At 45.1% G+C, this 26,196-nt stretch overlaps 1 protein-coding gene across 4 annotated transcripts in view; it reads right to left on the reverse strand.

The window, feature by feature from the left end:
- The window catches only part of CFAP54 (cilia and flagella associated protein 54), a 211,857-nt gene that overhangs the window by 184,747 nt on the left and 914 nt on the right, over positions 1-26,196 (reverse strand). For all 4 annotated transcript variants that reach the window (XM_043545723.1, XM_043545720.1, XM_037884774.2 and 1 more), the window contains exons 2-8: positions 17,636-17,741; positions 14,484-14,630; positions 12,651-12,822; positions 6,831-6,889; positions 3,601-3,744; positions 3,056-3,169; positions 2,856-2,957 (exon numbers count right to left, since the gene is read on the reverse strand). In XM_043545723.1, the coding sequence (XP_043401658.1) occupies positions 2,856-2,957; positions 3,056-3,169; positions 3,601-3,744; positions 6,831-6,889; positions 12,651-12,822; positions 14,484-14,630; positions 17,636-17,741 (844 nt within the window). The remainder of the gene's footprint in view (positions 1-2,855; positions 2,958-3,055; positions 3,170-3,600; positions 3,745-6,830; positions 6,890-12,650; positions 12,823-14,483; positions 14,631-17,635; positions 17,742-26,196) is intronic.

A 26,196-nucleotide genomic window follows, 5' to 3' on the forward strand; every position in this document is an offset into this window, starting at 1 on the left:
TCACCTAAAAACAGTTAAGTTTTACTGAGCCAAATCCTTGAGAAATCTGGTAGTCTTTACATATGCAAACCACACCCTCCTGAGGTTTCAGATAAGTGAGGTTTGGATCAACTGGAATGTGCTATATACTCAGCAATTTAATATGAAAGTATACATGACTGAAATCACATATGACCTGATATTGAAGCCCTTGGTACTCTTTTATACCAATGTATCGTACAGATCACTTAAAGTTTGATCAGAGCAATCAGGTCACATCTGAAATGTGTCAGGATGATGATGTTATAGCTTTGCTATTAACTACAGTAAGGCTAAGTTTTTGTCACAGATACTTTTAGAAAAAAAGTCATGAAAAGGTCACTGGCAATAAAATTCACGGAAGCCCGTGACCTGTCTCTGACTTTCACTAAAAATATCCCTGACAAAATGGGGAGGTGGGTTCAGCACCCACTCTTGCTGGGGCTCCCGGGTCGCCCACTGCTGTGGGGAGTGGGAGCTCTGGGGTCCCCCTACCCACAGGGGATGACTGCTGCGGGGTCTCCTTCCCCACAAGATGGCTGGGAGCTATGGGGGGCCATCACTGCGGCTGGATAGCTGCAGGGTCCTCCCGCCGCCTGCCGCGGCTGGGCAGCTTCGGGAAGACCCCTGCCTCCCACCGTGTCTGGACAGCTGCGGGGGGGAGGATGTCCCCTGCCACCCACTGCAGCTGGGCAGCTGTGGGGAGGTCCCCCCACCTGCCACAGCTGGGCAGTTTCTGGGGTTCCCCGCTGCCTGCCACAGCTGGGAAGCTGTGGGGGTTCCCCTGCCACTCCACTGGGCTGGGCAGCTGCAGGCTCCCCTCACCAGACTGGGGGCTGGGAGCTCCAGCCCCAGGCAGAAAATGTCACAGAGGTCAAAGGAAGTCACGGAATCCGTGACTTCCTTTGACCTCCGTGACATAATCGTTGCCTTAACTATAAACAATATCAGTTGAGAAATCCCATGAATTCATAATGTTATCTCTGATGGAACTTATTTATATACCTGTTTTTCCCAATACTCAGACTTTTTTCTATTAGTAAAGAAACAATAACATAGTATGTACAAATGATACTAATATTTAATAGCATATTATTTTCCAGCAAAAATTATACTCTTCTGATTTTGAATATGACTGGGGTTTATCAAATATAGTGCTTTCATTCTCAGGCTATCACAAAAGCACTTTATGAATAAATAAGTTAGACAATGATTGTGCATATAAATAAAGCTCACCAACAATTCACACAGCTCTGTATATTTGATATTGACAGAATAAATGATGAGACAGAAATGGGAGTTATGCAAGGAGACGTCTAACTTCTGCCTTGATGGCCTCTCAACCGAGACAGAAAAGACCTCTTGTCTCGCATCTCACCCAGAGGATGGTAGTGTAGCACTTACCTATGCCTCTTGGTACTGCTATATTTGCAATGAGTAAGAATGGAAACCATAGGACCAGATTAACCACAGGTTTACACCACCAAAAACTCTGATGCGGGTCCACAGCATAAAGCCTTCCAGGAGTGGAGGCTGCAATGATGCAAAGTGACTGCAACCTTCTTCCTACCTGGATGAGGGCTGTGTAGTGCCAATGCAGCCCAATAAGTGGAAAGCACTGACCAGCAAGAGAGAGTAGCTGGAGAGTGTGCTGGTTCGAGCCTCCTTGAGTACTTCCCATTTGGCAGAGCGGATATGTAGCCCTAGCAAAAATTAAAGTTGCCCCAACTCCAGATGAAACCACAAGGGAAAAAGCAGAATTACCATCTGCCTTTCTTGGGGTGAATCACCCCTGGAGCGTAAAGGGCTTCTCTGGCTCTGGGAACTGTAAATCACACCTCCCTGCACCAGCGTTAGTAGAAGTTCTATAACCTGTGTTATGGAGGGGGTCAGACTTGATGATCACAGGATCCCTTCTGGCCTCAGAATCTATGAATGTATGAATCTTGTCTCTAGGAAAGGTCTTGAACCCAATGACTTTAAACCTGACTCAGAAGGAAGAGTGATACTCTCTGAGGTATATGGGGGGAACCATTATGAATACACATAATAGTATAAGAATAAATGCGGCTATTAAAGCTAATAAAGTAGGTCTGGAAGTTGTCCAAAGAAAGCAAGTATGCAAAAATATTTAATATTATGAAAGAACGTGTTTCTCTATACTAATTTACAAGGCCTCTCCCAATGGAACACTTGGCTGTGGCAGCTAAGATTGTTGGCAATAGAATGTGAGTTGGGGAAAATAATGATTTTCATCAAAGGCTATTTCGTACTTTGTACTCATTTATAAAGGTCACAGAATCCTAAGGGGGAGTGATGAATCTCTGAAAAATATATCTTTCAAGGTTTGAGAGGAGTACTGCGACACAAAAATCCACTGAAGATTTGTTGAAGCTGGCCCGGAATCTTTAATGTAGTTAAACACAGTAGGGAAAATTCAAGGGGCCATACACCATGGATGAATTTGAACAATATTTTTAAAAATGATATTATCTTTAAATACCGTAGAGTTGTGGCTATTTTGTAGTGTACAGCCAAGAATATTTATCCTGCACAAATAACTCACACAGCCACTAAAGAAAACAAACCCTGAATGATCCAATATAACCATATTGCCTATTATAATAATTACTCCCTTAAGTTGGTTCTGAGTCTTAGTGGTAAAGTTAATATGTTATTTATAAGGCTGGAAAGGGAAAACAAATCATTCTGTTTGCAGATAATGCTGTATGCCCACAAACGATGTGTGTTAGGCAAAGCTATGTCATATCATTACTAAAAATAAGTAATAAATAGATCAAAAAGAAAAAAAGATTTACACAAAATTCTAAACTTACATTTTGTGCTTCCTTTAGATTAACCCTTAATTTTGGTCGAAAAAATCCTTTGGGCTTTCTTCTCGATTCATATACTGCTCTCTTGAAAACCATTACTGCCATCTGACTCAAAGAGAAGCATGTGAGTAAAAACTGTATTATGTATTCCGCTTGTTCAGCTGTATGTACTATAATTTTTATAAATTGTGACATTTTTATACCTTTATAGTGGCCTCTCTAAAAACTTTTTTTGTTTCTGAATTTTGTGGTGAAGAACTCATGCTTTCCAACTGCTTTAGTTCATCAATTTTACTCAGACCACGACGAGCGAATACCTATATAGCACAAAAATTGGATAAAGAGTTGTTTTACCTATCTTGATATTATAGTTCTGTGCTCTGCTTGCTATGAGAGGGAGAGTATAATAGCCACACCACCTCCTCATCCTTGTGTTCAGAGAACAATAAAGACTGAAATAATAGCCACCTCCTGTACAACAGATGCAAGGAGAGAGAAACTCCTTACTCTCTCTCCTTTAGTGCAACTGCTGAGGGGCTGGCCACAGTCAAACCCTGAACACTTAGAATGTTTATGTACATATTAAAATGTACTACTGTGCTTTAATTTGAATTGATTAGTTCAATTTATACAGCGAAACATACTGTAGTAGCCTAACTACATTTCTGAATGCAGATAAAAAGCAAATATCATAATAAAATTTAATATTTAAATAAATATGCAGTTTGCCATTTATTGTTACAAATACCTCTCCATGGATGCTGGCTTGGCAGTCATAATAACAATAACAAACTGCAGTGTAAAGGGTAGTTCTCCATGTCAAATAGTGTACAGCTAAAAGTGGGACTGATGATTCCATACATATGCTGGCCCACAATAGGTATTCCAGCACCTGTGATGGGAAAAAACAATTATAAACAAAACACTATAAAGAACTGCTCAAAATGTATTAACAGTATAAACTTGAAACAGTTGTGTTTTATAGAAGGGCTGAGAAAAGTATTAAGCATTGACATGCATTTTCTATTGCTCAAAGATGCACATAAAAACATGGTCTTAAATAACGGAGCAAATTAGAACACGAAATCACAGAAAGAGAGTTAATATTTCATTCATTTTACTTTCAGTCATTTATGAATTTTTCCTCCTAGAACTGTGTTCATTTTCATCTCTAGACCTGAAGAACTCTATATAGTCTCTTTCATCAACAGAAGTTAATCCAATAAAAGACATTACATCACCCACCTTGTCTCTCTTCATCTTCACCTGACATTTTATGGTCTGAGATATCAAAACAATCCCAGTTCACTACAGAACTGTTTCCTCATTTAGGGCTTGATCCTGCTCTCATTCAAGTCAATTGCAAAACTCCTACTCACTTGAAAAATGCAAGATCAAGCTCTTTAGGCGTTTATTCCATAAAGCATTGAGCACTTCTTATGACCGCAAAGCACTGAGCACTTTTTATGAGGTGCTGAGCACACTCTATTCTCACTGTCTTCAGTGGGTGCAGGAGGTTCAGACCTTCAGTTTGGGGAAATTCATCCTCTTCTCTAAACCTACTCTTCACAGCAAAGACCTTTTGATATAATTAGCCCTACTAAAAGCCAGGTCTAGCTTGATTTCTACAGAATCGCAACACTTCACCCTACTGAACAGCATTTTTCTCTCTTACTATCTTTGGGCCTGATGCTCTATGAGATGATGAGCACCCTCGTTTCCAAATGCAGTCAATTTACAAACTCAGGCCTTCTGTAAATTACTGAACAGAAAATACATGTCCTGAATGTAGCTGAGAGTATTTCCTCCAGAAATCATGAAGCACATTACACGTATAATATGAGCTACACTGGCATATAGAATAAAGATACAAAGTCACTTCCAGTTTCAATGCTAAGATGTTCAAATGGAAGATTTCCTTTGAAACTCTCCAGTCACTGAGAGGGATACACTTGCTCTTTATGAAAGACTGAAATAACCATATGTCAACAACAAAAAATATTGGATCCAGGATTGTCCAGTGTCTGTTTACTCCAGGTGGGGGGAAAATTGAAATCCAATTCAAATCTAGATAAGTAAAAAAATAAAGTCCAGGACATACCAACTGAGATACTCATATGAAAGAACAACGAGGCATCCTTGTGGCACCTTAGAGACTAACAAATATATCACTTGTGCCAGCAATGCCCCTCTGCCATGTACACTGGCCAAACCGGACAGTCTCTACGCAAAAGAATAAATGGATACAAATCTGACATCAGGAATTATTACATTCAAAAACCAGTAGGAGAATACTTCAATCTCCCAGGACACTCAATAACAGACTTAACAGTGGCAATTCTTCCACAAAAAAAACTTCAAAAACAGACTCCAATGAGAAACTGCAGAACTGGAATTAATTTGCAAACTGGACACCATCAAATTGGGCCTGAAAACAGACTGGGAGTGGATGGGTCACTACAAAAACTAATTTTCCCCTGCTGATACTAATACCTTCTTGTCAATTGTTTGAAATGGGCCACCTTGTTTACACTGGCCTCATTAGCACTACAAAAGTGATTTCCACCCCTTCTTGTCAACTGTTGAGAATAGCCCATTCCACCTTAATTGAATTGGCTCGTTAGCACTGACCCCCACCCCCCACTTGGTAAGGCAACTCCTATCTTTTCATATGCTGTGTATTTATACCTCCCTACTGTATGTTCCATTCCATGCATCTGATGAAGTAGCTTTTAGCCCACGAAAGCTTATGCCCAAATAAATGTGTTAGTCTCTAAGGTGCCACAAGGACTTCGTGTTGTTTTTGCTGATACAGACTAACACAGCTACCACTCTGAAACCTGTCATATGAAAGAAACGTTCATGGTTAAAAAAAACCCCAGCCACAGGGTGTCACTACAGCTCTAACAAAAAACAGCAAAAGGATAATTCCATTCATGTAAACAAACAGCCCAATATGGCTCAGCTTGCTGATTTATATCCTATTTTAAATAGTGGAACTATAACTACGTATAATAAATTATCCTAACCTTAGTTAACAACAGCTTGCCATTAAGAGACATTGGTACTATTTGCTTTAGTTAAGCATTTATAGTGATGACAGAGTTACAGTGTAGTATCTGTCACATATGGATACAAACATCTGTCTAAAGCATTCTGTTTTATTCAAATTTACAAGTAAACAGTATTATATGATGGATATTTTAAAAAGATTTTTTGTCAAAATTAAGTCAAAAGGCCACATTCTCAGCTGGTGTAAATCAATGTAACTGATTTCAATGGAGCAACAATGATCTATACCAGTTGAAGATCTGGCCCAAAACATCCAGTGGGAATGAGGCTCCATCAGGGATATCTAATTAAGGACTTGAGAACCCTAAGCTCAACCCTCTGCCTTCCTCAGAAAGCCAGTTTAAGAATCTTGTACCACCCTTTTTTGATAATTGACTACTTTGGAATCACTACCTTGTGTCGAAATATTAGGAGCCAAAGATTGGGGTGATAAATCATTAAAATGTTGTGCAGTTAAAGTCTGCTTCACTTTTGAAATAAATAGTTTATTAAATTAAAAATGAACTAAATACAACTTCAAGGGGCTTGGATGACTCTTACTCCAACACTCCACAGGGGCTTGACTAATCCCACAGACCAGCAGCCTGGTATGGTGGGGATATATGCTCACAGTTGAATGCCACAGAGGTCCATGAAGGCTTGTGGGATTCATGTTCTCCTGCCCTTCTACATGAGAATCTCTGGATACCAAACTCTTTCACCCCACTGTCCAGGATGGTCAGCGTTACTAGTGCCAGGAAGAGTGGAGTCGGTCGGATAAGATTTACCCAATGTGGACAAAATAAAAAAGCATTTCCTTCTTTTCAGTAAAATTCTGTTTGCTGTAAAACTAAAAGTATTCTTAATAGCTGTACAATATACTAGAAATACTAAATATAAAAAACCTTCCAGTTTATTTTGCCATACCTTAGCAGACTGACCTTTGCTCATCAAATGTCTGCATATGGTGTATATATAAATTGTACCTAGAAGAATAAAAATAAATTAAAATCTATACAAAAATGGATATGAGTCCAACATTTCTACTTCAACTCTATTATGCTAGTTAACTGAAATTTTGTTGTTAGTATTTGGATTGTTAATAAGTTTCTTATTTCAAGATGAAAAACAACTGAAAATATAGTTTTAAAAATAAAAACTTTTAACATAATTATTTTTAAATTAGAGAAGTTGAAGCCATTCAAATTATTGTGTAATATTCATGTCCACTGTAAAATAAGTAGAAAAACAGCCTCATAAAAATTAAAATATTACTGAAGTCTTAAATGTCCACTAGAAATATTTAATATCACAGGTCAAATCAAGGGATGTGACTATTGGGGGTAGAATTTTCATGAGAAAATTCATGGGACTTGTGATCTTCAATCACTAAGGTACTTTTGAAAATCCCACTGTGGAAGTGTAACATGTGTAACAAAGTTCTGCATGCACAAAAAGCTAGACAAGCAATAAAACACTCCAGGATGTATATTCTGTGTAGGAAAGGACACCTATAGTGCAAAGAGGCAGCCAAACGCCAATCAACACAACTAGAAGGGCATTTTATCAACAAGCCACCACACAGCATCCATTAATAGGGTATTGGTATATGCCTTGGATGTGTAGTGAGCCACAAACCTGCTGCTGCTGAGGGAGCTACAGAAAGATGTTCTTCCCATAAGAAGGAGCAGAGTCCTGGGAGGAGAAATGCCAAAGTTCAGCCCCTACCCTAACCTCGTTTCAGCCAGCTGAAAGGAGCTAATGCTGGCCAAAACCATGCTCAAGACAGGGATCTGGTCCAGAGAACTGGCAATGGGATCCCAGAATGGGATTTTTAGTAGATTTTAATTTAATTATGTAAGCAGTGTCAGGGTGGAGCTCATCCTGACACTGCTTACATCCTCCCCCCAGCCGAGAATTTGTCGTCCCGACAAATCACACGCCCTTTATACCAACTCATTGGTTTCCTCCAAAGGGCCTCAGGAAGCCCACTTTAGCTTCCACAAGCCTGTGTGCTAAATGTATTGGCTCCTCACTAGTCACCCCAGGTGCATCATAAGTTAACCGTTTCACTGGTCTTATCACCCTGTCTCGTCTATTGAGACTCTCTGTTGCCGAGGTAGGGGGAACATCCTCTTGAGTGACGGATGGAGAGGCTTCCCTGGAGGGTCCCTCGGCTACTGGCATAGGCCCCTGCACTCCTAGTTCTAACGCTGGAGGGTCCAAGGTGCCCAGGGCATCCTCTACCTGTGTGTCTCCACTGTCCAATAACCTGTGTGTGTCATCACAGGGGGGTCTCATCAGCGGCACCGGGGTGTCAGAAAGGGGCCTAAATAATTCCGCCATGGGGTTTAGGGCGGAAGAGGGAAAACTCTCGTTTGGTTCAGCTGATCGAGACTGAAATCTTGTCTCCATCCCAGGATACACCAGGGTTGTGTCTTCCTCCTCAGACTCACTCTCAGATGTGCAGAATAGGGGTAAGTTAGCTGCAGGGGGCCTGCTGTCTGTGTTGGATGGCGGCTTGGGTCTAGCACCTCTGTTCTGCCCGGCTGCCCTGTCGTGGCCCGTCTCATAAGGGATGCTTACCAGTTCCCCCACAGGGAGCAAAAGGTTTCTATGCACCGTCTTTATTTGCCCTGGGCCGTCTTCAGGTTTGATCTTGTAGACCGGCAGATCTCCCAGCTTTGGAATTGGTATGCATTGATTTCTTGTCTGTAGAGGTAGACAAGAGGAATGTTGGGAACATTCTAGTAGTGACTGACCATTTTACACGGTATGCACAGGCATATCCCACACGTGATCAGAGGGCCACGACCGTCGCTCGAGTATTGTGGGACAAATATTTCTCAGTCTATGGATTCCCGGCTCGGATACACTCTGATCAGGGGCGGGATTTTGAGAGTCACCTTCTGAAGGAGGTGCTGAAGATAGCAGGAATTAAAAAGTCTAGGACAACGCCTTATCACCCCCAAGGTGATCCTCAGCCAGAGAGGTTCAACCGAACCCTATTAGATATGTTGGGAACTTTGCGACCAGAGCAGAAGGCAACCTGGAGCCAGCATGTCGCATTTCTGGTGCATGCCTACAATGCCACAAAGAACGATGCTACGGGAGTCACCCCATATCTCTTGATGTTTGGGCGAGAACCAAGATTACCCATAGACTTGTGCTTTGGTGTATCAGAGGATGGAGATAGCTATGAAACTCACCAGCAATATGTATCCCGACTAAGGGAAAAGCTGCGGGATGCTTATCGCTTAGCTACCGCTGCAGCTCGGAAGAACGCAGACCGCAACAAACATCGATATGATGCTAGAGTGCGTTCGCAGGAGCTCCAGCCGGGGGACAGAGTCCTGCTGCGAAATTTGGGTATTGCTGGCAAACACAAGATAGCTGACAGATGGAAGGCAATACCTTACCTGGTGATGGAAAAGCTGGGAGATCTGCCGGTCTACAAGATCAAACCTGAAGACGGCCCAGGGCAAATAAAGACGGTGCATAGAAACCTTTTGCTCCCTGTGGGGGAACTGGTAAGCATCCCTTATGAGACGGGCCACGACAGGGCAGCCGGGCAGAACAGAGGTGCTAGACCCAAGCCGCCATCCAACACAGACAGCGGGCCCCCTGCAGCTAACTTACCCCTATTCTGCACATCTGAGAGTGAGTCTGAGGAGGAAGACACAACCCTGGTGTATCCTGGGATGGAGACAAGATTTCAGTCTCGATCAGCTGAACCAAACGAGAGTTTTCCCTCTTCCGCCCTAAACCCCATGGCGGAATTATTTAGGCCCCTTTCTGACACCCCGGTGCCGCTGATGAGACCCCCTTGTGATGACACACACAGGTTATTGGACAGTGGAGACACACAGGTAGAGGATTCCCTGGGCACCTTGGACCCTCCAGCGTTAGAACTAGGAGTGCAGGGGCCTATGCCAGTAGCCGAGGGACCCTCCAGGGAAGCCTCTCCATCCGTCACTCAAGAGGATGTTCCCCCTACCTCGGCAACAGAGAGTCTCAATAGACGAGACAGGGTGATAAGACCAGTGAAACGGTTAACTTATGATGCACCTGGGGTGACTAGTGAGGAGCCAATACATTTAGCACACAGGCTTGTGGAAGCTAAAGTGGGCTTCCTGAGGCCCTTTGGAGGAAACCAATGAGTTGGTATAAAGGGCGTGTGATTTGTCGGGACGACAAATTCTCGGCTGGGGGGAGGATGTAAGCAGTGTCAGGATGAGCTCCACCCTGACATCTGGTGGTGAGGTGTGGCAAGTTGTGGAAAAAAAACTTCAGGGGCCGATCTCATTTGCATAGGCACACCCACCCCGCCTAGACTGAGGCCATAGCTGCCCAAATGGTCACTTCGGCTGCTGTGGGATCCCCAGTGTCTCTGTTATTGGGGCAGGAAGAATAAATTGTTATTACCCTGATTATGGGAACTGTGCTTGGAACTGTACTTGGCCTTTTGCTATGATGGAGGGACTCACCATCAACTAAGTAGCACTCGCTAGGCAAGGGTCATGGGTTCCAAAACTGTGTGAATGGAGAGAGACTTGAGACAGGTATTAGTACCTGGTGGTGTGGGCCCCTTTGTGAGGGCCTGAAGCACCAATTGCACCTCTGTCTCTCTCCACTGTGGAATGTCAGAGCTAATTTTGGGTCTATTAAGAGTCTTGCTACAGGTACTGTGCTGCATTCACTTTGGCCTTATGGTGCACCAGCACTAAGGCCCCCACTACTATGAGCTGAAATCACTGAGAGCTGAAATCACTGAGCACTGTGTCAAGTAGTGGGGAGCCGGAAGATCTAGAGTGCAGTGGTGCTGTTCGTGAGACGATGAGCTGTGCAGAGCAGAGCCGTTCGTGAGACAGCGAGCTGAGCAGAGCTGTTTGTGAGACAGCGAGCTGTGCCGAGCAGAGCCGGTCGTGGTGGAGCGGAGCCGTCCGTGAGACAGCGGTGTGTTCGTGAGACGGCGAGCTGAGCAGAGCTGTTCGTGAGACGGCAAGCTATGCAGAGCGGAGCCGTTCGTGAGACAGCGAGCTGTGCAGAGCAGAGCCGGTCGTGGTGGAGTGGAGCCGTTCGTGAGACAGCGGCGTGTTTGTGAGACGGCGAGCTGAGCAGAGCTGTTCGTGAGACGGCAAGCTGTGCGGAGTGGAGCCGGTCGTGGTGGAGCGGAGCCGTCCGTGAGACAGCGGTGTGTTCGTGAGACGGCGAGCTGAGCAGAGCTGTTCGTGAGACGGCGAGCTGTGCAGAGCGGAGCCGGTCGTGGTGGAGCGGAGCCGTTCGTGAGACAGCGTAGCAGAGCAGAGCCCTGTGGGGCAGTCAGCTTCAGGACACGTAAGGTGCCCCTTACCCCTTTCCCCCACACACAGGCACATTTTAGCCAGACTGGGGGAGTAACATTATGCAGATGAACTTTTGAACTCTGGGGCTGGACTTTTTGGACTTTGGGTGATTTGTGGATTGCTGGACTCAAGAGACGTTTGGGTGCTGGGACTCAAGAACCCGAGGGAAAGGGGCATGCCCCAATTTGCTTGGGGTGGTTTTTTTTTTTGCTCATGGGTTGTGTTATGAATCCTGTTGGTGGTGTTTCCCCAACATAATGCCACATTGTTTCTCTCTGTTATTAAAAGGCTTTTTTTTGCTACACTCAGACTATGTGCTTGCGAGAGGGGAAGTATTGCCTCTTGGAGGCGCCCAGCGGGGGTGGTATATATTTGTCCCAGGTCACTGGGTGGGGGCTTGAGCCGGTTTGCATTGTGTTATTGGAATGGATCCCCTAGATATTGAACCCGGCCCTTGTTGCTGCCAACTCTGATGGGCAGAAGGGTTACAATTATTTTATTGTGTTTCTTTGGCAGTCAAGGGACAGCTGAAAGGGAGAGGTGGGACCAAGAGTGGTCCCAGCAGATAAGTGTGGTTAGAATCTCCAGCCCCATTACAGCTCTAAACAGGAAAGAAGATACCAGCACTTCTTCACCGCCAATTCAAAAGCACCTTTTCTCTCATATGCAATTTTAGATTACAATTTAGCATCAAATAATAATCCATTATTTCGGGTGGGAGAAAAAAACAGAATGACCTTTTAAGAATTCTTGATACGTCTCTTTTTATATACCCAAGTCTGTTCATCTGATCTAAATTAAGCCAAGTATGAACAACACACTTACATGGTGGATAATATTAATCAGATACAGATGGAATCAAATTCTTAATCTAAAAAGGTTTCCATTTTTAAAGGAATTTTTATCATTAAATCCAATGCTGGAGAATATTATAAAAAAAAGCAAACTTTTTATGTTTCAAACAGTCACATAAGTTATTTCCTACACTTCAGAAATGTAATCCTCTTTGTACAAAAAAAATCCCTATTTGTAAGTACATTTTATAGCTAAAAAAATTCTCCAGTTTGCTCATGTCTCAGCATTTAATTTAAAAAATGCTTTCATTATGATCTGTCAGAATTAATTACATGAGTACACTCAAAACACTGCTCAACTGTGGTCTATGAATAAGTTATTTCTTTTACAGATGTCCAACACAAAAATGTAATACCATAGAGAAAAATGAAAATTGAAAGTCATTGTGAATTTCAAAATATCATTATTTAATTGTTGAAAAAAATACTTATTAAAAGGGAACTAGATTTTCACTCGCAGTCTTTTTGTTGTCATTACTGAACAAGTATGAAACTTCCTTCCCAAGGCATACTTCGATAGAAAAATATAAATGAAATGTGTAACGTACCATTATAGATAAGCCAACATAAATGCTCCTGAGGTAGAGCCACCTGCATAATGAGTCGTAAAAAGGACAAGATATTGAAACACATCTGCAGAGATTCTTGATTCTGGAGATTTCTATCACTGCTGCATACCATCTGGTAAATGCAAATATTCCTTCCTTGTAAAGCATGGAACTAAAGTGTATGGGAACAGAAGTAAAATAAGAAACTTTCTTTTAAAATATTTATATTTATCAGTTTTCACATTAGCAAAGCACAACAAAATACTAAACATGAGAAAGTAAAGCATATAGCAGAGTTATACCATGACAGTTACAGGCATAGTGAATTAGAGAACAGAGAAGGTGTTATTAAGCTGTGCAGATAGCTTCCATTAGATCCACATGCAGAGAATAAGTTTAATGCACTAGTCTCCTGCATGACAGAGTGGTTAGAAGGAAGGATAAATAAGGCACTGGACTGGGACTCAGGACAAAAGTAGATCAGTGCCTAAGGTCTAACTCTGTATATATCAATATTATATGGACTAAGCTTTCTAATTTAGGCACCTTCCATTTTGAAATTAGGTCCTGTGGCATTTCCAAGGTCCATGAAGATGGACAGAAACTTAACACATGTCGCAAGTTAACTAAAGGAAACCATTTCTGGAACTTTAGATTTATTTTAAAAATTATCTTGTAAAAGCAAAATAAAACAGACTAATGAAATCTCTGACCACATTCCCTTCTTGAGGCTGAACAGTTTTTAAATACCAAAACAAACAATATCTCTCCTATTTCCAGAGCACCCTGTCCTGGATTCTAAGCAAGTCACCTCATTCCGTCTCTTCCCAGAAAAAAAAACTAAGGCCCTTTTTAAGGCTCTACTCCTAACTAAGGTCAGCTGTTCCTGATCATCAAGTGCAGGCAGAAAACTCACGGCTTATCCTAGCTCAGGGAGAAATCCAAATACCCACATCAGTGTCTGTTGCAGCAGAGATTCAACAGAGCACTGCTGGGACAGAATGCATTATTTTTGTGATGCCTCCCTCTCACCTTGCCCTGCCTTACTCATACCAAAGGACCTATCACAAGCCCTTGGTCTCTTGTAGCAATAACACAAAGGGATGTTTACATCCTCCCTGAGGTCATTTGGCTTTCCTACAAATTTTCATCATTTACAGATGAAACTAATGACCATATATATCTATTTATCAGTCTATTTCATTTAATTCCTGGAAAAGAATATATTGATAGTAGTGTGATGCTGCTTTGTCATCAAGCAGTTTATGTGTAGTATTTTTAGACAGAAATCCTGCACAAATTACAATACAAAGTTCTAACTGTGTTGACTGCCTTGTTTTCATATCACGGAGGAACACAAAAATTGCCACATTCAATCAGTGACCAGTCATCAACTTTGGTCCATATCCTGTCTTTGACAGTAGTTTATACCAGCTGTTTTGGAGGAGAAACCCTGGTCATGGAATAACCTGCCCACAGGAAAATTGTCTACCTACCCCCAGTTAGTTAGAGGTTGGATTATGCCTTGAAACATGAGGGGTTATATCCCTTCCAAAACTTTTTTTAAATCATTAATTTTATAACCCTGGATATTCTCAGCATTCAGATAATTGTTAATCCATTTTTAACTTCAATGACATCTTGTGGCAAGGAGCTCTGTAGGCATGTGTGTCATTTCCTATTCTGGATATGTGAACGATTAAAGAGCTCCAGGTATTAGTAAATCTACCTCTCATTAGTGCAACAGTCTGATATACATTTATTGAAGCTTAATAATGGCCTCTTATTTTGAAAACATTAACATTTTTGTTAAAACTATTTTGTTATACCTACCGTAAGTGCAGCACTTTTATCACCAAAGCCATTTGGAAAAAACATGGACTTAAACTGATTCACGTCTGCTATTACCTCATCAAGGTTTATAGAACTGAACTGCTGAAGATACCGTCCATAGCACTGTAAAAGTGCCATCTTATATTCCTGGAATGTGAAGAATATGTTATTCATAGATTTTGCATTTTATTTTTCTATGCAATTATAAAATGTGTATTATACTTTTTTACACTCGTTTAACAAATGGCAATGTAGAACAATAACTGGAGGTGAAGTAGACTCATCCAGGACTATGCTGAGAAGTCAGGAAAACATTTTGTAATGTAGTTTATAATGATAAAGTCACCCACTGAAAGCATTAGAATCTTTGGAGTAATCAAAGATGAGTCAGGAGTTTTTTTTATTCAGAAACATGACAAATACCTGACAGTGGATTTAAAATATTATGTTCTCACGACAACACAACAAAGTCTTGGGCTTCCTGGAATGTCCTACAGCTTGAGAGGGGTAATCATAATGCTATTACTGAGAAAAGCACTTCAGAACAAAAAGCTTTATAAACTATACACCAGGATTGTTATTTCATCCCCCACTGCAGTGCCCACATCTTGGGCAAAAAGAGCAAACCGTTTCAGAGTTCACACCAAACCCACACACTGCTGTAGAACAAGAAGTGATGAAAACTAATTGATTCCATTGAAACTGCAGAAGGAATTTAGATACCTTAACTGTCCAATACACCTCACTTCATAATCCTACTCTTGTGAAAAATGCCATGGGATCTTTAATAACTACAAGCAGGCAGGAACTCAGGCTTTATGTCTCATCCATAAGACAGCTCTTCGGTAGTACAAAGATCCCTTCTAAGACTATGCTGGGACAGTGGTTCCATACTGACTCAGAGGTTGAACTGCCACCTATTGCAGAGGTTCTCAAACAGTGGGTTGGGACCCCGATTTAATGGGGTCGCCAGGGCTGGCTAAGACTTGCTAGGACCTGGAGCCAACGTCTGAGCCCCACTGCCCAGGAGACACTGGGGGAATCTCGCATGAGGCACACATAGCCCCTGCCATGGGAAGAAGGGCAGAATGGGGGACACACTGAGCCCTTTCCATGGGAATAAGAGAATAATGGAAGGCATGTGGAGGATGTGAAAAGACGGGTGCACACAGAGCTGCTGGAATGGGGGACCCCGGTATGGGAGGAGTGAGGAACAGGGAATACACATAACCTCTGTCAGGGGGAGATTGGGAGAGTTGCAAGGAGTCCCTGAAATAGAGGGGATGGCATGCAGGGAGCTTGTGGAAGGTACTGGAGGGATGCAACGAGGCCAGGTATGTGCAAGAAGCTCGGCCTAGGAAGTGTGAAACCCTCTAGTCCTAAATAAGTTCAGTTGCAATTAATTACCTTCCAGCCTTACTCCTGGGGGAATTCTGCATCAAAAAATTAAAAATTCTACACACAATATTTTAAAATTCTGCATATATTATTTTTCAAAATAACACAATATAATCACACTGGTATCAATTATTTTGGAAATCTGTTTTAAAATACCTGTCAGCAAGTATGTCTGTAACAATACAGATAATGAAAAAGATTCAGGAAATGTTTTTTGTCAAATAGATTCCTTACTAGGCATATAAATACAGAACTTTGAGTAATTCATTTAAACTACAATACAGAACCATATTTCCCGCCCCCATCAGAAGCAGTGCAAAAGCTTGGGGGAGTCTGGGGTAATGGAAGAGATGAGGGAGAGGAAAGGAGCCTGGGAGTGAACCTGGGGGGTTGTTAGGTGGGGGTGGAAGAAATATGGAACAGATTTCTGTGGGGGGAGGGGGTTAGGGAGCCTCCCCTATGCAGACCCTGGCTGATCCCTAGCCTCTCCCATTCAGTCAGGCACATCTGCCCCTGACTCCATGTGTCCTTGTCACTCCATGTGTCCTTGCACCTGCTCCTCCATCCCCATGTGTCCCTCCACCCCACACAGCCACCCTCCATGTGTCTCTGCATCCCCTCCCTGTCCCTGGATGTCCCTGTACCCCTCTGCCAGTCCCCTACCCCCATCCCCATGTGTCCCTGCATCCCTCCCGCTTGTGCAGGACCAGCTCTAGGCACCAGCAAATTTTTTGCTTGAGGTGGCAAAAAACCTAGAGCTGGCCCTGCGCTTGTGCCCATGTGTTTCTATGCCCCCACTCGGCCACCCCCTTCCCCTATATGACCCTAACCCCTTCCCCCTGTCCCCATGTGGCCCAGCACCTCCACTCCCATTCAGCCCTTGTCCCAGTCTGTCCTTCCCCAATAGCCCTTAGGAACCCCAGTCTCTGACACCTCCCCAGCCCCACGGTGTCTGTCCCCCCCATATCCCCTGTTTACTGACTTGGCCCCACAGGCACAGCGCTGCCAGACAGGCAATCTCTTCCCTTCCCTATTGGCAACTGGGCCTACTCCCACCCGGGAGCCGCTGCTCTGTTTTACTGCCACAGTGGCCCCTGGTGGGCAAAAGGTGGAATTGCAGTAACTTTCTGGTAGAAGTTATTTTCTGTGGAAAAAGATTATGCGTGGCATATTAATTATGCATGCAAGAATAAGTAGTACTTTCTTGAACTGTCTCTGAATATTGGCTGGGAATTAACCCTCAAAATCCCAGGCAATAAACCGGGTTGGCAGGGCCTCCTCTTAAGGACATCCATGTGGTAAGGTTTGAGGTCCCGTTCAGCAGGCAACAAAAGACATGTACTCACCAACACAGGTCCATTCTTTTTACTATTATTAAATATTTTGTATTTTATTGCAAGAGTGCCTAGAGGCCCCAATCAGAGACTGCAGCCCCACCGTGCTAGCATTATACACACATAATGAAAAGATGGGCCCTGCCTCAAAGAGTTTTTAGTCTTAAACATAAGACGACAGACAACAGGTGGACACAAGAAACAGATGGGGGAGCAAAATGCAACAGTGAAACAATTATGCTCAGTGTAATAAGCTATGGCCACAATACACCAACTGCAATTAGAGTTATTTTTATTAATTTATCTCACATTCAAAACAGCTTCCAGTAAAGTATAATTAAACGATACCCCAACATAGAAACACACAATGAATCACAAAAAGACTTGAGAGTAGAATCTTTTCTATTTAATATGACTTACTTTGATCTGAATAAGGAGGTCACCAACTTTCAGAAGTTTTTCATTGTAATACCAATCTGGCAGTCGAGGCTTATACTTGATCCAAATATTAAACAAAGTGTTTGCTCTAAACAAACAGCAGGAGACAAAAGTTACACATTAAAAGCTGGCAACAGACCTGCTACATCAAGTAAATGAATAATAAAACCTCCAGTTATGTTAGCCATTAAAGAGCTCTTTCTTCCAAATGCACCTGAAACAATATGAACACTATGAATTTAAAAACCAAGTGATTATTAACATTGATTTGAGCAAACAAGTCAACCATCAAGTTTCAAGCTTTTATCACAATGGATTTACTTTAGGATGAATTACCTCCTATAGAAGTACTTATCAAAATGTTCTAACGTATGAATCCTTTGAAGTATTCCAACAGGGTCATAAGAGGTGTATAATGTGTCCCACTTTCCCAGCTAGTATGAAAAATGTTGAAAATCACTGTATGTTTAGAGATGTTCAGTCTTAAAAAACTATTTGGTATTTTAAATAAACTCAATGGATTACAATGTGGAAAAATCATTAGATTAGAACAAATGAATGAAAAGGACAGAAAAGAAAAATATCAAAAGTAATAAAGCATGTCAGGCAGCCATAAACTAAGTAATTAGTGGATCCTGAAATAAAAACCGATATTTTTCATACTATGGCATGTAGCACAGGAATAAGAAGAGAACTAACTAAACAGCCTCTGGTATGAGATTGATCTAGCATGAAATGTACAAGAAAATTACAATAGTTGGAATAGATAAGGACATATGTGCTGAGGGTGGGAGAGAAAAAGCAAATGAAAAACTAACTAAAAAAGTATTCTAAGGGTATGTCTACATTGCAGTTAAACACCCACAGCTGGCCCATGTCAGCTGACTCGGGCTTGTGGCACTCAGGCTGCAGGCTGTTTAACTGTGGTGCAGACATTCAGGAGCCCGAGCCTAAATATTTACACTACAGTTAAACAGCCCCATAGCCTGAGTCCCACGAGCCCGAGTCAGCTGACATGGGCCGGCCGCAGGTGTTTAATTGCTGTGTAGACATACCTCAGGCTATATCAGATATCATCAGTGGCCAAAAATGTCACCTTCTGCTGGGCCAGGTTATTACTCTCTTATGTTTCAGTCACAGACCAGACCACAATTATCTATAGTGCTATCACCAAGGATGATTTAGTGTAACAAACTCCATCTCTGATTAATCCAACAGGTCTCCAATAAACTGTAATTGATCCTCAAGGGCAGCCTGCCTGCTAAGTAGAGTGCACTGGCTACGTCGTGCCACCACTCTGACTCCTATACTGGTTGTAATTTGAATAATGGGGTCCTTGTCTTTAAAACTCTAAATGGATATGACAGGTGGTCTGAAACAACATTCTCTTTGTACTTAATTGAGAAAGCCACATTCAAAAGGGGACATGATAGCTGGTTGGAAACCAGGTTCATACTAAGAAGGACAGGGGTTTTCAGAGGAGGACTCCATTAAAGAATTAAATTACGAATCTTCACAATGCCAAACATCTGTTTTTGCAGGTAATCCCCTAACAAATCACCTGCAGAGCAGTCTCAACAATCATAACAGAGATACTCATAAGTAACAACTTATAAATAAGGAAGAAGAGAGGAGACAGAGGAGCTAAAATTTGAAGACATCCTTTTCACAGGATTCTTACTCCTGGGTCTTGTGCTCTCTCTAATATGAGACAAATGGAAGTCTCCAAGCTCCAAGGACCTTACAAGGGCCGCAGGAGCGGGTTGCAGTTCAAGCCACTTCCTCTATTGGTCAAATGACATCGGGACCCATAAAGCCACCTTTTTGTAACTTTCCAGTCAGTCCCTGATTTTAGCAGGAAATGAATGCTCCTCAAAACAGAAATTGGCCAATCACATGAAAAATAAATAGTTTGTTCAGATACAAAAATACAAATGTCAAAGAAGAAAGGTATAAATCACCTTCAAATTCCAAGGGGAAAAGGGTGACCTTGGTGCAATGTAGGTCCTCAGCCTTCTATTGGACCCCACATTAGAGCTCAGAAGTTTGTAATATAATAGTTCTAAGGTTTCAGTACTTAACTATTAGATGCAAAGGCTTCCTGCACTAATGCAAAACCAAGTCCACAACTTTATACACTAGTTTTCAAACTTCCTGGCACTTGTAATGGAGAAGTTTACTTCTTTTCTGCGTGTAAATATATTTGGTGTTAGAAGAGTATTCATGTCCCTCTAAATTCAAATAGTAACTATTGTCACTCTTTTCAGAGTAGCAGCCGTATTAGTCTGTATCCGCAAAAAGAAAAGGAGGACTTGTGGCACCTTAGAGACTAACAAATTTATCTGAGCATAAGCTTTCGTGAGCTACAGCTCACTTCATCGGATGCATTCGTGTATGGTAACACCCACTGTTTCATGTTCTCTGTATATAAATCTCCCCACTGTATTTTCCACTGAATGCATCCAATGAAGTGAGCTGTAAATAAATTTGTTAGTCTCTAAGGTGCCACAAGTCCTCCTTTTCTTTTTGCGGATACAGACTAACATGGCTGCTACTCTGAAACCTGTCATTATGCAAGGCACTGAATTTAGCCGTATGGAGTGGAAATCTATCAACTTAATGAAAAAACTCGTACAGATGCAGACAGACATCACCTTACCTGATCACTCTCATTACGGTGTGTATGGTAACACCCATTGTTTCATGTTCTCTGTGTATATAAATCTCCCCACTGTATTTTCCTGTCACTCTGAACATAATCTACACCCTCACAAGTAGCTGGTCTGACAAAATGATAATGGATTCTCGAGTATATACAAATGCCTTAGGAGGCACTGACACTGGCCATTCTGAGATCCTCACTACAAGAGAAACCAGGAGTATCTTCGCCAGGGCTGGTGTTTCAAACACAAAAAATGGTCCAACTGTGTCGAGAGTTCCAACAACGCCTGATACGAGCAAGGCAAGAGGGAAGCAATACAGCAGCTTTCTAAGCAACCTCAGAGATGAATATCTGTGATCTGGAGAGGTACCTGAATACACATTGCCGCTCAGAATTCCTACCTCCATCTCCCTATACTGAATCTGAAGGGAGGATGCTGAAAGTTTTCATGCAATGCTGCTTGGAGCAGGAGGTTTGCCGTGGCATTAGGATGCTGGAGTTTTAGAAGTGAGAGCTCTCTCTCCCTACATTTTTTGCTGACATTTCTTACTTGGAGATGATAAATGTCAGATGAACTGCTCCGTACTACTTACTTCAAGGATAAAGACTAAGAGGGCATCAGTTCCTAGCTTCAAGGTGGACAGTGCAGAATAATTGGGATGTGAAACTGCCCTGCTGGGCCTTGAAGTGAGCTGAGTCTGTGCTGATATAGGCAGCACCTGCAGAATCCCAGTTCTTAGCAAATAGAGCTGATTTAGGTTTTCACTTCAAGGATTTCTCCTTTAAAGGATTCTGAAATGCTGGACTTCCTGGTTTTGCAGGAGGGTGCCTCAAGAATGCCTTTGATGCATTCCCCACATCACTGAGTACTTGGGATGACATTTGCAGACAGATCAGATTCAGTACACCCAACTCCCAATCAAAGGATATAATAAATGTTCATTATTACACACATTTTTCTACGGCACGTTTGAAGTTGCTGAGTGGTCTTCCTTCCTCTGAGGAGTCTAGGTGGAGACTGACATTTTAAAAAAGAATAAAGAACAGCCAAAGGAACGAAAGAATGAATCTCTGAGGCAACAAATGAAGGCTTACAAAAGTACCAAAGTGAAAGATGATGAAGCTCTACAAACAGAGACACCAAAGGTATAACATGATTCAATGGCTGGAAATCGAAGCTGAACAAAGTCAGACTGGAAATAAGGTGCAATTTTTTAACTGTGAGAGTAATTCACCATTAGAACAATTTCCTAAGGGTCATGGTGGATTCATCACCAACAATTCTGAAATCAAGATCGGATGTATTTCTAAAAGATACACTCTAGGAATTATTTTGGGGAAGTTCTAGGGCCTGCTACAGGAGGTCAGACTAGATGATTACAGTGGTCCCTTCTGGTCTTGGAATCTATTAAATCCGCAAGGGAAAAAGTCCGAAACACCAAGTGAAGGTGCCAAAGCACCTAGAAGCCGAAATAAAAGCTTGGTCATATACCTGAACATCCCCAACGCCCTGGAAACTGGTGCACCCTGATGGTACGCCTGGGCCTAACCGTCGTCCTGAATGAAAGAATTATGCAAAAACAAATGTATCAATTAAAAACAAACAAACAAACAAAAAAACCTTAGCTGATTAGAAATTGGGAAGGTCTACAACAGAAAAGGACACCCAAAGATGATCACTGCTGGGTTGCAAAGTCAGAGTGCCAGATGGAAAGGTTCAGCTGCTCTGGGGAACATCGTTGCTTCAGTTAACTGAAAAGTTCCAAGAGTTAGACTTGGGTGATAGGAAGTTGGTTCATGACACAACCACCCCCCATCACTGGTCAGAGGGATGAAAAATGCTGACAGCTTGGGAAGTTCCACCTGCCCCATACTAGGGTGCTGAGAATTAGGAGTAAGAACTCTGCTCAGGCAGTGTTTTTCAGAACTAGCTGTTTCCCTTGAAGGAAAAAGTAAGTGTATATCATAGAGCCTAGATATTATAGTGATGGTCACCATGGAAATATATATTATAAGCACTTATAAAGAGACAGACATCCACAAACGCACACAGTATGAATTGGATATTTTTCCTGGCTGCTGCATACATAGTGCATTATATTATTATTTATATTATTATATTATTTTATATTAAATTATAAAAATTTAGAGAGTGTGCATCCATACACTTATGTGTACCCACACATGGATGCACACATAAAGGTGCACAACTACATATGAACATATGCATAGCTATATGATATATATCTAGTGTTTTTCTTAACCCCCTCCCCAGTCATCTGAAGTCACATGACTACATGAGACTCAACATAAAAGTTTCTAGACTTCATGATTGTGCAAGAAAAGCTGAAAAACACAAACCCCTAACAGCTGAAAAAAACAGAAGGCAAATAAGAACCCAACATGTAAGATTTTTTTTTATCTCAATTTTTAAGCAAATTTCATTTTTTGTTTTTAAACACCTGGGGTTTGGAACACTGTAAAATGCATGTGACACTAGGTGGGAATCCAGCACAGTGGCAGGGAGGGTGTCAAGTTGGAGGTGAGGAGAAAATCTGAGCAGATGGTTGGTGGACAGGAAGACTAGAAGGTGGGGGGCATGATGGATGAGAGCTACAAAGAGCAGATAAGAAAGCCTGCAGGGGCTGACAGTAACTAGATGGGAATTGACAGGGTAAAGAGGAGGACCCAGCAGAAAGAGGCAATGGCTGGAGGAGACTGCCAGGGAAGGGGGCAGCAGGAAGGGACAGTAGATTCAAAGGGATTGCAGGAGAGAGGCAAGGGTCTGGTGGAGAATTGCAGTGGGAGAGATGAGGAGTAGTGGTTGGAAGAGGACTTTTGGGGAGAAAGATGTGAGGGATCAGGAGCCAGACAGAGATTGCAGGGGGTGAGGGTCCAGATAGCTGTTGTGGAGGGAGGTGGGGACAGAGTCCAGATGGGGGTTACACAGGGAGGCGGCAGGATCTGGATGGGGGCTGCAGGGAGAGGTGCCAGCATCTGGATGGGGGTCTTCAGGTAGCAGTGGGGGCGCAGAGTCTGGGCAGGAATCTGCAGGGGAGGTTGAGGGAGCAAGAGCTGGATGGCTGTTGGGGGGCACAAGGTAAGGATGCGGGGCTGTGGGAAGTAGTGGGGAGGAGGGTTCAGATGAGGCTTGTTGGGGGGAGCTACAGGGGCCCCGGGGCTGGACGGGGTAGAGACAGCAGGGACCTGATGGGGGTTACAGAGGGCCTGCGGGGTCCCTGGGGCGGGACAGGATGGGCAGGGTCTGTATGGGAGTTATGGGAGGGGGGCTGCAAAGTCCCCAGGGTGGGGGGCAGGGTCCAGCTGGTGGCTATGGGGGAGCTGCAGGGTCCCCAGCGGGGCAGGATCTGGATGGAGGTTACAGAGGGAGAGCTGCAGAGTGCCCAGGATAGGGGGGCAGAGTCCAGATAGCCTAGGTGTTACCGGAGAGGTAGAAGCTGCAGAGTCTCCAGGGGAAGGGGAGCTAAAAAATCCCCAGGGCAGGGTCCAAATGGAGGTTATAGTGGAGAAGCTGCAGAGTCCCCAGGAAGCTGCAGGTCCCAGGAGCGGGAAAAGGTGGGCAGGGCCTGGATGAGAGTAACCAGGGAGAGGTGGCTGCATAGTCCCCGGGGTGGGATGGGGGCCTGGGTCCAGATGAGTTATGGTATGGGGGGGGGGGCTGCAAGGTCCTGGTATGGGGGGCAGGGTCCAGATGAGGGTTACGGTGCGAGGGGGCAGGGTCCAGATGAAGGTTATGGTGCGGGGTGTCTGCAGGGTCCCGATGTGGGTGGGCAGGGTCTGGATGAGGGCTACAGTGCTGGGGGGCAGCAGGGTCTGGATGAAGGTTACGGGGCGGGGAGTTGCAGGGTCCCCAGTGGCGGGGGGGGGGAGGGTTTGGATGAGGATTATGAGGGGGTGCAGATTCCAGGTGCGGGGGGCAGGGTCCAGATGACAAAGGGTTACGGTGCAGCGGGGCTGGAGGATCCCTGTGCAGGGAGGCATGGTTCAGATGAGGGTTACAGTGCAGGGGGGCTGCAGGGTCCCATTGCGGGATGGGTAGGATCCAGATGAGGGTTAGGGGTGGGTGCTGCAGGGTCCCAGTGCAGGGTGGATAGGGTCCGGATGAGGGTTGGGGGGGTACAGGGTCCCAGTGCCGGGGGAGGTAGCGTCCGGATGAGGGTTGGGGGGGGTACTGCAGGGTCCCAGTGCGGGGTAGGTAGGCTCCGCATGAGGGTTGGGGGGGTGCTGCAGGGTTCCGGAGTGCGGTGGGTGTAGTGTCTGGATGACGGTTGGGGGGGGGTGCAGGGTCCCAGAGCAAAGGGGATAGGGTCCAGATGAGAGGTGTGGGGGGTGCAGGGTCCCGTTGCGGGGGGGAATAGGGTTCGGATGACGGGTGGGAGGGGGTGCAGAGTCCTGTTGCGGGGCAAAGGGGGTAGGGTCCGGGTGGGGGGGGGCAGGGTCCCGGCATGGGATGGGGGGTAGGGTTGAGTGAGGGTTGAGGGGGGTGCAGGGTCTCGGGGCAGGGGAGTAGGGTTGAGTGAGGGTTGAGGGGGGTGCAGGGTCCTGGGGCGGGGTGAATGGGGTAGGGTCCGGATGAGCGTTGAGGGGAGTGCAGGGTCCCGGGGCGGGGCGAAGGGGGTAGGGTCCGGATGAGGGTTGAGGGGGGTGCAGGGTCTCGGGGCAGGGGAGTAGGGTTGAGTGAGGGTTGGGGGGGGTGCAGGGTCTCGGGGCGGGGGAGTAAGGTTGAGTGAGGGTTGAGGGGAGTGCAGGGTCCCGGGGCGGGGCGAAGGGGGTAGGGTCTGGATGAGCGTTGAGGGGGGTGCAGGGTCTCGGGGCGGAGGAGTAGGGTTGAGTGAGGGCTGAGAGGGGTGCAGGGTCTCGGGGCGGGGGAGTAGGGTTGAGTGAGGGTTGAGGGGGGTGCAGGGTCCTGTGGCGGGGCGAAGGGGGTAGGGTCTGGATGAGCGTTGAGGGGGGTGCAGGATCTCGGGGAGGGGGAGTAGGGTTGAGTGAGAGCTCAGGGGAGTGCAGGGTCTCGGGGCGGGGGAGTAGGGTTGAGTGAGGGTTGGGGGGGTGCAGGGTCCTGGGGCGGGGCGAAGGGGGTAGGGTCTGGATGAGGATTGAGGGGGGTGCAGGGTCTCGGGGCGGGGGAGTAGGGTTGAGTGAGGGTTGAGGGGGGTGCCGGGTCCTGGGGCGGGGCGAAGGGGGTAGGGTCTGGATGAGCGTTGAGGGGGGTGCAGGGTCTCGGGGCGGGGGAGTAGGGTTGAGTGAGGGTTGAGGGGGGTGCAGGGTCTCGGGGCGGGGGAGTAGGGTTGAGTGAGCGTTGAGGGGGTGCAGGGTCTCGGGGCGGGGGAGTAGGGTTGAGTGAGGGTTGAGGGGAGTGCAGGGTCCTGGGGCGGGGCGAAGGGGGTAGGGTCCGGATGAGCGTTGAGGGGGTGCAGGGTCTCGGGGCAGGGGAGTAGGGTTGAGTGAGGGTTGAGGGGGGTGCAGGGTCTCGGGGCGGGGGAGTAGGGTTGAGTGAGCGTTGAGGGGGTGCAGGGTCTCGGGGCGGGGGAGTAGGGTTGAGTGAGGGTTGAGGGGAGTGCAGGGTCCTGGGGCGGGGCGAAGGGGGTAGGGTCCGGATGAGCGTTGAGGGGGTGCAGGGTCTCGGGGCAGGGGAGTAGGGTTGAGTGAGGGTTGAGGGGGGTGCAGGGTCTCGGGGCGGGGGAGTAGGGTTGAGTGAGGGTTGAGGGGGGTGCAGGGTCTCGGGGCGGGGGAGTAGGGTTGAGTGAGGGTTGAGGGGGGTGCAGGGTCTCGGGGCAGGGGAGTAGGGTTGAGTGAGGGTTGAGGGGGGTGCAGGGTCTCGGGGCGGGGGAGTAGGGTTGAGTGAGCGTTGAGGGGGTGC

This window comes from Chelonia mydas, chromosome 1 (assembly GCF_015237465.2).
Source record: "Chelonia mydas isolate rCheMyd1 chromosome 1, rCheMyd1.pri.v2, whole genome shotgun sequence".
Classification (NCBI taxonomy): Eukaryota; Metazoa; Chordata; order Testudines; family Cheloniidae; genus Chelonia; species Chelonia mydas.